Genomic DNA, 14,688 nt, shown 5'->3' on the forward strand with positions numbered 1-14,688 from the left:
CCTGAGTATTGTTGCTGACCATGTCCATCCCTTTATGACCACAATGTACCCAACATCTGATGGCTACTTTCAGCAGGATAATGCGCCATGTCATAAAGCTCGAATCATCTCAGATTGGTTTCTTGAACATGACAATGAGTTTACTGTACTCAAATGGCCTCCTCAGTCACCAGATCTCAATCCAATAGAGCATCTTTGGGATGTGGTGGAACGGGAGATTCGCATCAGGGATGTGCAGCCGACAAATCTGCGCCAACTGTGTGATGCCATCATGTCAATATGGTCCAAAATCTCAGAGGAATGCTTCCAGCACCTTGTTGAATCTCTGCCACGAAGAATTGAGGCAGTTCTGAAGGCAAAAGGGGGTCCAACCCCTTACTAGCATGGTGTACCTAATAAAGTGGCCAGTGAGTGTATATCTGTTAATAAATTTGTTTTAACCCTTGATCTGCCTCCTGTCCGTGACGACGTCCTGATCCCTGCAATTCTACATTGACATCATGGGTGTATCAGAGTTTTATACGATTGGGCAATCAAGAAAAAAGAACTACATTTTTACCACCAAAATCTTGTTTTAGGCTTATATTTTACATTTTCACACAAGTGGGTAAAAATGGTACGAAAATTTGTCCCACGATTTCTACTTAACGTGGAAATCTCCCATATGTGGCTGTACACTACTACTTAGCCATACCGAGAGACTCTGGAGGGACAGAGCACTATTTGCCTGCTTGAGCGCAGATATTCCTAGAATAGTTTGCCAACTCCATATACAGAGCCCCTAATTGCTAGAAGATCAGAATCCTCCCCCCTCAAGTGACCCCCATTTGGGAAACTATACCCCTTAGGGATTTTATCGACAGGTGTAGTGACAATTTTGACTCCATGGTTATTTTCCAGAAACATGCAGCAATGAATGTTGCCGTGTGAAAATTGCAAGCTGCCGTTGTGGTGACCCGTACGCTGCAGTGACCAGTACGTTACGCCCAGCCGATGCTTCTGGAAGCATGCACCCATAAGTTAGGCTGGCTCACATTGCATCAGAAATGCCAAATGTTGATGCAATATGTGGTTTAGGTACACTGTGGGGCTCAGAAGGGAGGGGTGCATTTGGATTTTGGAGCGGAGAATTTGCTGAATTTTTTTTGGCGGGTAAGGAACTGTTTTGCTTTTTCAGAGCCTTTGTGCTGCCAATAACATGTAAGACTCCTATATTTTCATTAACAGATGACGAACCTTAACCAGGGCTTGCTTTTTTGTGGATTGAGTTGAAGCTTTTTGCATTGGGAACATTTTACATAACGTTTGGGATCACATTTATCCAGCAGCGCTGTACGCTGACCACATACTTTAAGGTTTCCATCTAAATCTTAGAGACGTGATTCAAATGAAACCCCCGAGGGATCCGTTCACTATAATGAGGCATCAGTTCCTCTTCACTCTGTGTTGCCTCTGTTCAGCTGTGTCCTTCTTTTCAGAAATGCACAAAACTCTGGCAGATTGCACTTTTATGCAATTCTAAAAAGACGGACACCACCGGATCACAGGTCACACACCATCCACAGTGCCTCCATCTGCCTCATTATAGGGAATCTACCACCAGAGCTCCTGTCTGAATCATATATTTCAGAGATTTACATGGAAACCCAGATGCAAGCGCTCAGCGCAGGATAATTTTGCGCCAAGCCTTGCTGTGATCTTTGGGAGGCAGAATGAAAAAATGAACAGCGTGTGAAGATTTGTGTGTTTTTTTTTTTTTTTTTTTGTGCCATTCCTCGTGCGCTATAAGTGATTAGGCAACTTTATTTTTCAGGTCAGTGCGGTTATAGAGATATCAGATTTACATTGGTTTTTATGTTTGGCTGCTGTCCCACTAAAAGATGCCTTTTATTGTAAAAGTTTTTGCACCACCACATTTTGAGAGCTATCATTTTTCCATATTTTGGCCCACAGTCATGTAAGATCTTGTTTTTTGCAGTACGAGCTGACGTTTTTATTAGTGCAATTTTTGGGCTCATTACATTTTTTGATCACTTCCTATTCTGATTTTTGTGAGGCAGAATGAGCAAAAACCAGCAAATCGGGAATTTCTTTTGGGGGCGATGTTATGCCCATCCGTGTGTAGTAAAATTGATAAGGCAGTTTTATTCTTTGGGTCAATACGACTACAGTGATAATCATTTGATATAGTTTTTTTGTTTTGGTGCTCTTATACAATAAACAATTTTATAGAAAAAAATAATTTTTGCATCACTTTATTCTGAGAGCTATAACTTTTTCCGCTGTCGTATGTGTATGGCGGCTTGTTTTTTGCAGGACAAAATGATGTTTTCAGTGGTACCATGTTTACTTAAATCAGTCTTTTTGATCGTGTTTTATTCCACTTTTGGTTCTGCGGCATGATAATAAAGCATTTGTTTTTTTTGCCTTTTTTTTAAATTTTTTTACGGTGTTCACTAAAGTTAACTAGTGGGACAATTATATAGGTCAGTTTGTTGCGGACGTGGCGATACCAAATATGTATTTTTTTCAATCAAATGTTTTCAAATGCAATATCTTTTTATTTATTTATTTATTTTTTTACAACCATTTAAAAAATTTTTTACTTTGTCTCACTGTGGAACAATCCTTTTTTGCAGGCAGATTGCTTCTGCAGAATATGAAGCAGCATCCCCATTCTGCAGAAATTGTCAGCTCTGCACTGACAGAGAGACTTGCTGATAATGCACTGCGCATAATCAGCAAGTTTCCTAGCTCTGGTAACCTGGATGTCATCATGACTACATCCAGTCACTATGGCAACGATTAGGACCCCTCATCACGCCACAGGGTCTCCGATCCAAAGGCACTGTGGCTGTCAGTCCTCTGCCAGCTCCTGAAATGCTGCAATCGTGTTAGATCGCAGCATTTCAGGGGTTAAAGTGCCAGGAGCTGTCTGTGACCACTCCTGGCACTTAGTGTCGGGTGTCAGCTGTCAGAATCAGCTGACACCCCGTGATGATCACCCGCACACACCCCCGTGTACGCGGGCGATCGCTCAGACATAAAAATCCTTTCATGGTCAAACAGGCCCAGGTCACATGGACAGAATATTCTGTCTGTCAGAAAGGGGTTAAAGCAGGTTAAAGAGTTCTCTTTACAGATTCTCACCACAGAATTGCATTAGATGCCTAATGCAGAATTCCTAATGATTTACAGTACAATGTAAATCTATGGGAAATAAAACACTGTGCACATGCTGCAGCAAAATCCGCACGGAAATGCAGCAGTTTATTTTCTGAAGCATGTCAATACTTTACACAGATTCCGTAGCGTTTTTACACCCATTCCATAATAGGAATCCGCAGGAAAAACCCGCAGATTTTCACCTGCAGATTCTGCCAGAAATAGCAGATTCCGGGTGGAAAATTCCGCACACGAATCAGCAACGTGTGCACATACCCTCACAGTGCCATCATGGCCATGCATTTAAGCTTAGGATGCTAAATCCTGCTGACAGGTTCTCTTTAATAGTATAACTTTCATTACAAAATTCTCAGTTTTACTCAATTCATGCAAATAGGAGTACGCCCCACATCAAAAACTACTTAATTTCTTTTGTTTTGCTGTAACCTCTTGTACTTTGTACAAACAGTGCACTTGTCACCCCTTTCTGAGCTAAATATTTTGTCTGTATAGCTTCCCATGGATGGCTTTCTCAGTCGTGACCTTGTTATGCTCTGCCCTTTTACACATTGAGGTCTCTTGACACATGGTGAGGTTTTAAATACTAGAGACTTGTTAGGACTGTCCCAATGGGTACATTTTAACTTGGTGGGATGTTTTTTGATTATTAAAAAAAAATAGCTTTAACAAAGTACCTTATTTTATTTACATGTCCTTTTTCTATTTACTTACTGTAGGGTATCTGCTCATGTTTTTTTATGGGTTTTGTCTATGAAGTGGCCACAGTGTGAATGTGCTCTTACGCTTGGCACATATAGCAGCTTCTAGTCCTGCTGATTTTATTTTGGTTTTGGCACATCTTGGATTTTGTATGGCCTCAATGATGCTTAACCCCTTCACCCCAGAGCCTGTTTTCACCTTTCTGACCATGCCAATATTTTCAACTCTGAGCACTGTCACTTTATGAGAGGTCATAACTCTGGAACGCTTCAAGAATTTGTTTTTTTTTTTCGTGACTCCTCATGATGGTGATAAAATTTATTTCATATGACTTAGGTTTATTTGTGAAAAAATCAGAAATTTGGGAAATTTTGAAAATTTTTCAAAATTAAATTTTATGCCCTTAAATCAGTCATGTCACATAATAGTTAATAAATAACATTTCCCACATCATGTCTACTTCCCATCAGCACAATTTTTGAAACAATTTTTTTTTTTTTTTGTCAGGAAGTTGAGTGTTAAAAGTTGAACAGCAATTTCTCATTTTCACAACAAAATTTGCAAAACCATTTTTTTAAGGGACCCACCTCACATTTGTAGTGACTTTGAGGGATCTATATGACAGAAAATACCCAAAAGTGACACCATTCTTAAAGCTGCAAAGAGGAGCTGTATCACCAGCAGTCAGCTGATGCATCAGGGACCTTTCAAATGATGTGGGAGTGGTCACCAACATCATCAGCTGACCCAGCAGCAATGCACTAACACCAGCATGCCAGCGGGAAAAACTGCATTTAACTCCCGCTGGCCTGAAATGAAATTTTTTTTTTTTTTTTTTTTTTTTTTTTTAATGTGAGTGGAACTAGAGCTGCCACAAATCCAAAAATGGATCGTGACACTTAACCTCTCAATGAATTCATATAGGGGTGCAGTCATTATATTGACACCACAGGTGTGTCACAGAATTTTATACCACTGGGCAGTGGAGAAAAAATAATTTTATATTTTTACCACCAAGATTGTGTGTTGGCCCCAAGTTTTACATTTTCACACTAGGAAATGGGTAAAAATGGCACCAGAATTTGTTCCGCAATTTCTGCTGAATGTGGAAATACCCCATATGTGGATGTACAGCACTGCTTAGCAGCGCTTTGAGATTCGGGAAGGACGGAGCTCTATTTGCCTCCTGGCATGCAGATTTTTGTAGAATAGTTTGCAGACTCCACATAATGAGCCCCTAAGTGCTAGAAAAGCAGAATACCCCCCCAGGTGATCCCGTTTTGGAAATTATACCCCTTTTGGGAATTTATCTACAGGTGTAGAGACTATATTGACTCCATGGGTGCTTTTCAGAAACAAGCAGTAGTGGATGTTGCTGAGTGAAAATTGCAAACAGCTGTTGTAGTGACCAGTACATTATGCCCAGCTCATGTTTCTGGAGACACGCACCTGTAAATTAGGCGGGCTCTCATCACTACAGAAATGCCAAACATGTGGGTGCTAAATGTGGTTTAGGCACACTGGGGCTTGATGCTGGCCTGAACTCCTGTGACCTCAGGACCATGGGAATATGCAAGTGATGAGGTCACAGCAGTTCAAGCTAAGTCACAGTGACCTAATCTCTTGCATTTTCCCACAGTCCTGAGGTCACAGGGGTTCAGGCCGGCAGCAAGTAAAGATTCAGTGACGTCACCGCTAGTCACTGAGCCTGTGCCCGCATCTTCTGATTCATTCACCAGTAGTTTTACAGCCGGAGCGGTCGCATCAGTGTGTTCTCCGTGTGCACGTGTGCGGGACGTTTTACAGTCCACGATGACGGCAAAAAATGGACATGTCAGCGTGTTTTGCCCATGGGCACATGGTCCGTGGAAACTCACTGACATGTGCACAGACCCATTCAATTGAATTAGTCTACGTATGTGTCCCCGGTACATGTGAAAACTGTCACCACACGTACCGGAGACACGGACGTGTTAAAGAAGCCTAAGGAATCTTCCACCGATTCCGTCTGAATCCCTTATTTCAGAGATTTACACGGAAACACGGGTGTGAGGCTAAGTGCACACATAGCAGAAAATTTCTGCTTGAAAACCTGACTCCCTTCCCAGAAACCGCACCTATTTTTCCCGCGGCGGTTTTTGCGCGGTTTTGATGCAGTTTTTTCCGCAGCGGTTTCAAAACGCATGGAAGAAGCCAAAACCACGGAAAAATCTGCAAAATTAATTGGCATGCTCGTTTTTTGCCGCAATGCGTTTTTTTCACGGTAAAAAACGCATCAATGTGCACAAAAAGTGCAAAATGCATAGAAATGACTGGGAAGCTTATTTTTAGCGGTTTTATAGTGAAAACCGCAGTAAAAACCGCTAAAAAAATGCCTAAGGGTCCCGTTTAACATAGCGACGCACCAGTGATCCTGACAACGATACGACCTGGTAAGGATCGCTGGTGCATCACTACATGGTCGCTAGTAAGCTGCCAAACAGGCCGATTTCTAAAACGACGCAACAACGATAAGGCGATCCATATAATGACCTCTGTGGTCTTTGGTACCTTATCACACAGCAGCTTTTCTGACGACTCATGCCTGCGTCCCTGAGTTCTGCGTCGCCAACGAGGTCGCTCATTGGCATCAATCGCAGCGATGCATGCTGGCCAGCGGGATGCCATTGAGCAAAAAATAGCCCAGGACATTTGAGCACAATCAGCAATATCCAGCGGGGGGGGGGGGGGGCAGTCGCTGCTATGTGTCACATGTAGCGAGATCACCGTTGTGTCACAAAATCTGTGACATTACAGCGATCTCGCTAATGATCTCATTATGTGAGACAGGGCCTTAAGTACTCAGAGCACAGGATAAATTTACGCCAAGCCTTACTGTGATCTTTGAGAAGCAGAATGGAAAAAAATCAACAGCAGGTGAAGAATTGGTTTTATTCATTTTTTTTATGCCATTCCTCGTGCGGTAAAAGTGGTAGGGCAAGTTTATTCTTTGTGTCGGTGCGATTGCAGCTATACCAGATTTATGTTGGCTTTTTATGTTGTGGCTGCTGTCAAACATCACCATATTTTGACAGCTATAATTTTTCCATATTTCAGCCGACAGTCGTGTGATGGACTGTCTTTTGCAGGATGCGTTGACGTTTTAACAGATACCATTTTTGGGCATATTAGATTGCTTGATCACTTTCTATTCGGACTTTTGGATAGTGGAATGAACAAAAAAAACCTCAGGAAATGTTATGCTTTTAAACCATTCCACATGGGGTAAAATTGATAAGGAAGCTTTATTCAGGTCTGTACGATTACATCGATACCCCAGGTGTGTGTGTGTGTGTGTGTGTGTGTGTGTGTGTGTGTGTATATGTATATATATATTCAAATTTTTTTGTGTTTTGTTGCTTGTATACAATAAAAACTTTATAGAAGAAATATTTTTGCATTATTTTACTCTAAGGTATAACTTTATATTTTACAGGACAAGATGATTTTTTCAGTGGTAGCATTTTATTTAATTCGTCTTTTGATTGCATTTTATTGCACTTTTTGTTTGGCAGTATGATAATAAAGCATTGTTTTGCATCTTTATTTTTATTTATTTTTTTTACAGTGTTCACTGAAGGGTTTAACTGGTTGGACAGTTTTATGAAGCAGGTAGTTCTGAATTCGGCGATGCCAAATGAGTACTTTTTTTTTTTTTATTTCTATTTTTTTTGCATAAAAATTATTCCAATATGCAAATAAAGTCTGTGGAGCCTCATTTAAGAGTCTCAAACACGGGACTACCAGATCTTCCTCCAGGGAAGGACCCAGCCAAGGAGTGGCTCCTTTCGGAAACCACCATTACCACCATATTAAGTGGCCCTTTAAGTCAATATCCAGCTCTTTACGAGTTTACAGATATGACAAGGGAAATACCAACGCGAGGTATCCATCCACAGACAGCTGTTTCGGGGTGTTGCCCCTCATCAGTATGGAGTAGGATTCTCGTAAAGAGCTGGATATTGACTTAAAGGGCCACTTAATATGATGGTAATGGTGGTTTCCGAAAGGAGCCACTCCTTGGCTGGGTCCTACCCTGGAGGAAGATCAGGCTAGTCCCGTGTTTGAGACTTTTGAATGAGGCTCCACGGACTTTATTTGCATATTCATATTTCCCAGGGAGCAATGCACCTAGGATTTCACTGATTGAGCGCCTTTGCCGGCTGCCGCAGTGTTTTCTTTGACTGGTCTACCTGGGGTCAGTGATTGTTTCGTGTTGTTGGTCTACTAGGCATTGCTCCCACCTAGCCAGAATCCTTTTATTCCCCATTGCCTTGCATTGGCGTCGGGTTTCGGACGAAACTCTGACTTTTTTTTGCCCTGGTCGGACCAGTTTCATCCGACTCAAATTTTGTTTCATGAAACCTAATCCGACCAAAGTCGCTCAACTCTAGTAATGGCAGGTCAGTTTTAGAATTTAGTGAGCACGGTAAAAAAAAAAAAAAACTAAAAAAACTGTGGATTTGCACTTTTTTTTTTTTTGCAATTTCACTGCACTTGGAATTATTTTTCCCGTTTTCCAGTACACGATATGTTAAAACCAAAGGTGTCGTTCAAAAGTACAATTCGTCCTGCAAAAAACAAGCCCTTTGCATCACGCTTTTGACAGAAAAATAAAGTAATGGTTCTGGGAAAAGGGGAGCAAAAAACAAACGCAAAAACAGAAAATTGCCCAGGGGTTAATGAATTTGTTAGGAAAATTTACTTTGGGTTTGCAAAATAATAAATCTAGCTTGCAATCGACGACCCATATTTGTGGGAATATTGTAGTATCTGATTAAAAAAAAAAAGTTTATTCTGAAAGGAAACTAAATGTTTTCTGACAAATCTGTCCGGGTGTACCCATTTAAATTGAGCAGTGTGTGTAAAATATCTAATCTCTGCACTGGCGACAGCGGACCCCCTTCCTTTATGGGCCAAATCTCATGCTCTGAAGCTGTGATTGGTAAGCCCCTGACTAGACATTTGTCAGTGACAAATTTATTTTAGAGCAAAGTGAACATGTTCTTGATAACAATTGCATATGGACAAAAGTTGCACATGCCGATATGTGCTACAATGGAAAGCCACATTTCAAAAATTACTCTTGCTTTGGACTTTGGGCTACCTGTGCATCACATGGATATATCTAATTATCTATCTAACTATATCAGAACTTCCTCCCAGGTGTTTTAAATTAGCAGTAAAAATGCCACTATAGTTCTTTGATGCATTTTTTTTTTTTCTCAAGTACAGAAGTCTACCAAACAGGAAAGAGATGTTTCCCTGTTATATTTAGAAGTAACGTTCAATCAATTGTTGGCTTTGGCTCAAAAAAGTTGATTTTAAAAAATGGCTTTTTTTTTTTTTTTTCTTCTTCATCCTTTGCTTTTAGATGGTCAGTGTTGCTACATCTTTCAGCTGATTTGGCCCATAGCAGTAGCAGTACTGTCCAGGTGTGGTGGCGCTCTACAGTTTCTAACTTTCTACCATAGTAGTTGTCACGCAATAGCGCTCAACTTAAGAGATCATCCCAACTGAGAAAATGGGCTTATCAAAATGTGTACTAAAAATCTCGTGTTTAATTTTTATGCATTATTAGTAACATTGGATCAGTTTATATAACAAGACAAGCTTATGGTTTTTTGTTTTTTTTTTCCCTTTAAACAGGGTTGTATATTTTGAACTGTTTAAAATACTTGGGTCATGCACTGTAACAGACAGACTAGACGCTGTTGTTGCATCTTTCTGCAGTATTTACCTTCTTGGCCATTTTCTTCTACTTCTTCTTGGTTGCAGGTTGATCGTCAATGATATCAATGTTTAGAAGGAAAACCATGTCATCTGTCAGTCTATGACCACTGAGAGTATTTCATCCTTACATCTCTGTAACGTGTTTATTCTGTTTATACTTTTGCAGTCAGTGGTCGAGTCATGTATCATATTCCTATACCTAAACCACATCAGTCTGCTTCACCTCCTCCATTTCCTGGGTCACTGCCTCACCTTCACTCAACACTCTCACATGAGTGCTGCTCTTCAATCAATCACTCATTGCTGCTGAAGACCCTTGTTTCCTTTTTTTCTTTAATTTTTCGTTTTCTTCTTCTTTTCCTTATTTATAGTTTCCTATCTATCCATTTATCTTTTTCATAAAGATTTTCTTTCGTTTTGCTGTGTATATATAAAAGAATTGGTTGACAAGATCAACACCAACTAAATGTATATATTTTGTAAGACTCATGGTTTAGAATACCAGTAAGTCATTATGTTATTGTTTTGTCCAACCAGATTTGTGGATACATCAACCCATTTTTCCTGTAAGGAAAGGTATTACCGTACAGCAATGTCTCAGAATTCAGACAACAAGAGCCCAGGCGTATTTGATCGTCTCTGGGAATTTCTAGGGTAAGTATATCATGCCTTTCTGGGTAGAAAATTACTAGACTTTAAACTGAGTGGAGCATTTGGACATTCAGCTTTTTAAGCAAATTTTTGGTGCTTGGTTGAACAAAAAGATTTTCAGGACCCTGACTAGAGCACTGTGAACCCTCTTCTGATTTCTAGGTCTGGTGCAACATCCATGTAACGCAATGCTTGCATGGTATCTTGCCAAATCTAGTAATCAGAAGATGCCCCTGAGAATTTCAGCAAGTAAGTGGAGGTTTGCAGGGCTCTGATCCAGTGGCCACATACTACCATTTTGCAGATAGGCCTGAGAATAGTTTTGCTCAACTGGAATGAGGTCTGGAGCCCCAAGTAATATGTGAATATTACTGGACCAGTAAATAGACTAATTTTAACTGTATAAAATTAGTTGGCATTATGCTGTAATATTGAGCTAGAGAGCACAGCTCTAACCTCTGAAAAGGTTAGCACATCCCTTCTTTGACATTTCATATAGTCATATAGCTGTAATTAGATGGGTCAAAAAATTGTGGCCACCCTCGCTAGCTGTTTAATTTCCTAAATGCTACGGTCAATAGTGACCAAGGCATTGAGATGGTTGCCACCCCCACCACTACTGCGCACCATTACTGAGTTGTCAAGGCAATTGGAGGTTAAACAATGACCTCAGTCAGACAGGTACCAGTTGCCATAATCTGCATGTATATAGTGTTGTAATCCTGTATTGCTGTGTTAATGAAAACACGGCTACAAGGAGAAAACTTAAAGGGAACCAGTTACCTGTTTTGGCCGCTATAAGGATTCAGCCACCGCCTTTCAGAGCTTATCTACAGCATTCTATAATGCTGTAGATAAGCTGACCTGAAAGACAAGAAAAATACGTTTTATTATGCTCACCGGTGGGGGGGGTGGTCAGGTTCGATGGGTATTGAAGCAAGCAGGAGGGTGGTATCGCAAGAAGATGGGAGGTGCCAGACCCAGACCTGCGACACCCGTCAGACTGGTCCACCCCCCCCCCAGGTGAGTATAATAAAACTTACTTTTCTTATCTTTCAGGTCAAATCGGGGGCTTATCTACAGCATTATAGAATCAAAACAGGTGACAGGTTCCCGTTAAGTTTTATCCTGTCTGCAGTTGCTCACTTCAACTCATTGGGCTGGTATAGAGAGCTGTAAGTCACTGCTCAATACATGGCACTGTAATTACTTCCTTGCATCTTTATTGATACAGTGGAACAGGACAGGCTGTCAATCAATGTGCAGAGGAGTAATTATAGCTCTTACTATGTAGTTAGCTGTGACTTTAAGGGTATGTTCCCACAATAAGTTTGAGTTTTTGATGCTGTGTATTTTCACTTCACAAAAAAAGTATTACAATTTCAACAAAGTGGATGGGATTTATAGAAATCTCATGCCAACTGTGCTTTTTTTTTTCCTTCTTTTTCTTGTGCTGTGTAAACTAGTTGACGGAGCATTTTTAAACTTAACAAGTGAATTTCTTTTGTGGATATGCTGCATTTTATTTTCAGATTCTTCCCATAGAATTCCATTAGATGTGGAAATTCCACAGGATAATAATTTTTTTTTTTTTTTTTAACGTGTTTCCGCTGTGTAAATATGCTAAAAATGCATGTAAAACACACATTACTATATCAAAGTTTTGTCAAAGCCACATACCTAGAAGTATCAAAAACAAAGCAGCTTAATTTAAAACATTACACACCAAGAGACAAAAAACTGTTGTCAAAAATGCAGTTAAAATGCACATAAAAGAATGCAATGGGGAAAAAAAAAAAATCTGCAAGTAAACTTATTTAGGTAATTTGTGCATAAAGGCTGCAGAAAATCTGACACTTAAAAATCTCGCCAAATACTCATTGTGGGAACATAACCTGACTATGCCCTGTTCCAACCTGATAATTGGAAATGAGCAGCTCCAGGGAGAATATAACTTCATTTCTCCCTGCAGCTGTACTTCCAGTAAGCTAGCCAGACAAGTATAAAATGTTTTCTAACTGATTATTAAATAGCCTCTTTTAAAATGACAAGCTATCTATAAAGTCTGCAACAAATAGCATTTTAGGAAACCGTGTTTACACAGTGAGAATCACAGTTTTCAGTAAAGGCCCCGTGACACACAGTGATATCACCAGCGAGATCGATGATTTTGTGACTCCACAGCGATCTCGCCAGCGATATCGCTGTGTGTGACGGGGAGCAGCGATCGGTCCCCCTGATCGCGCTCCATCATCCTGGGCCATTTTTTGATCATTGGTCTCCCGCAGGCCAGTGCGCATCACTGCGTGTGGCAGCGAGAGACCAGCGATCAGCGGCGCTGGTTTCCAATGTAAATAGCGGGTATCTAAGAGCCGCGCAGCTCTTGGATACCCGCTGTTTACCTTGGAAACCAGCGTGCTCACTGGTCCTGATCGCTGGAGGGGCTGTCTAACGATGTCCCAGCGATCCCATCCATGTCGGATCATTGGTGGGATCGCTGGGACATTGTTATGTGTAACGGGGCCTTCAGATTGTCTCCTTTTGATTGCTCAATGTGTTTTTGAGATTTGTTAACAAATAGTTTTCCTTTATTCTTTTACAGACCAATGCACTCTGTACAACCCATAGACTTGAATTTTTGCAGTGATCCAACAGAAAATGGTCCAACAAATAAGATTGAAATTAGCATGGATTGCATCAGGATGCAGGATTATGACCTAACTGACCCAATGTGGGTAAGTTTATGACCTTCCGATAATTACTTGATCATAAGAATTGTTCTTGAAGATGGAAAAGATCGGGACTAGGGCTCGTCCTCTAGTGGCAGCATTTCTTTCAAAAAATATTAAGGCACACAAACACACCCAGGTTATTGAATTAGGTTAGCTCCTTGGTCGTGTAAGCAACAAAAGCTTCAAATCCTTTCCCTTTTGACAAAAGACCTGAAAGTTTTAACTTTCTCCAATAACACTTATGTTTTCACAGTCTTTTGTGATAATGTACACTCTAGTCAAACTAGCGCTGGTCACCAGTGCCGTCTGATTCCTGTATCAACAATAAAAGAGAAATAGAAATAGAAAAAAGGTAAGACGTGTCAATAAATTTATAATACATTTGGAATCTGGCTGGAATATCTAACATAAACACAGGCAGCTTGTTCAGCCAGTTGCACTAGGTTGGACGATGATTCTGGGAATATATAAATAGGAGAAAAAATGGTGAAATAAAAAAAACTTTGAAAGTTTTTAATATGGGTCTGAATGTTTTGATAGAAAAAAGCCGTGTACATGAATTCTACGCAGCCTCCACATGCTACCATAAAGACTTAATGGAGTGCTGTATGCCTGATTCACAGGATTAGAAAGTAGATAGGACTATCGGATCATGCCAGGTTGAAACCGAGTCTAAGATGGTGACTGAGCTTGCCTCTCTTTTTGCACAGCAAACTGAAATACAAGAGGTTATTTTCCCTGGATGTGTGATATTATGGTTTGCAAAGAGCTATTGGAAGTAGCAATCCCATAAGTCAATAAGAACCCTTTAGAAAGGCCATTCAATAAACCAAGGGCAAGAAGCCAAGCTAGAAACGCAATTTGCGGAAAGGTGTTTACTAGAGTTGAGCGACTTTTGGTTTTTTAGGATCGAGTTTCGTTTCGTGAAACCCGACTTTTCCAAAAGTCGGGTCGAGCAAGATCGGCCGATTGTAGAGAAAAGTCGGGGTCGTCCCGAAACACGAAACCCAATGTAAGTCAATGGGGAATAAAAGTCGGCAGTGAGAGGAGGACAGGAAACACAGCTACAGTGCCCATTTGAATGCCAAAAGCATCAATTCTTCTTACTTAAGCTTGTCAACCTTAATTAACTTCATAATACAAGTTACGCACTGAAAAATGGGGGTTATTTGGCTAAAGTTGTGGGGGGGTAGGGCTGGCTCCAGGTTTTCATGTGCCCTGGGCGAAAGAGCGCCCCTTTAACACATACCACAACTCATCATGCTCCGATACGGCAGAGAAATAGCGGTATAGTACAATGAAAAATACTTCACTTTTTACATCTCATGACGAGGCCCATCTATTTCTCCATACAGAATCATTGGTCCCATATAATGTTTTAAACAGTATATGATGAGCTCCACATATTGCTACAGTATATGATGGACCCCATGGATGAAGCTCCACTGTCTTATGGGCCCAAATAATGCTCCAAACATAATGGGCCCCATTTCTAATGCTCTAGTGTATAATGGGCCCTGTAAATGCTGCTCCAGTAGCTGATGTCCACCTTTGGAATGTTCCAGTGTATGGTGGGCCCCATCTATCATTCTCCAGAGTATAGTGCTCCCCAAAAATTGCGGTCCCAACATTGAAAACAATCAAATAA

At 40.6% G+C, this 14,688-nt stretch overlaps 1 protein-coding gene across 9 annotated transcripts in view; it reads left to right on the forward strand.

The window, feature by feature from the left end:
* TP63 (tumor protein p63) overlaps window positions 1–14,688 on the forward strand; it is a 420,512-nt gene that overhangs the window by 78,543 nt on the left and 327,281 nt on the right. For all 9 annotated transcript variants that reach the window (XM_073589416.1, XM_073589417.1, XM_073589414.1 and 6 more), the window contains exons 2-3: window positions 10,195–10,311; window positions 12,911–13,043. In XM_073589416.1, the coding sequence (XP_073445517.1) occupies window positions 10,250–10,311; window positions 12,911–13,043 (195 nt within the window). In that variant the 5' untranslated portion in view covers window positions 10,195–10,249. The remainder of the gene's footprint in view (window positions 1–10,194; window positions 10,312–12,910; window positions 13,044–14,688) is intronic.

The sequence above is a fragment of the Dendrobates tinctorius genome, unplaced genomic scaffold (assembly GCF_039654945.1).
Source record: "Dendrobates tinctorius isolate UK_male_01 unplaced genomic scaffold, ASM3965494v1 ptg000107l, whole genome shotgun sequence".
NCBI classification, from domain to species: Eukaryota; Metazoa; Chordata; class Amphibia; order Anura; family Dendrobatidae; genus Dendrobates; species Dendrobates tinctorius.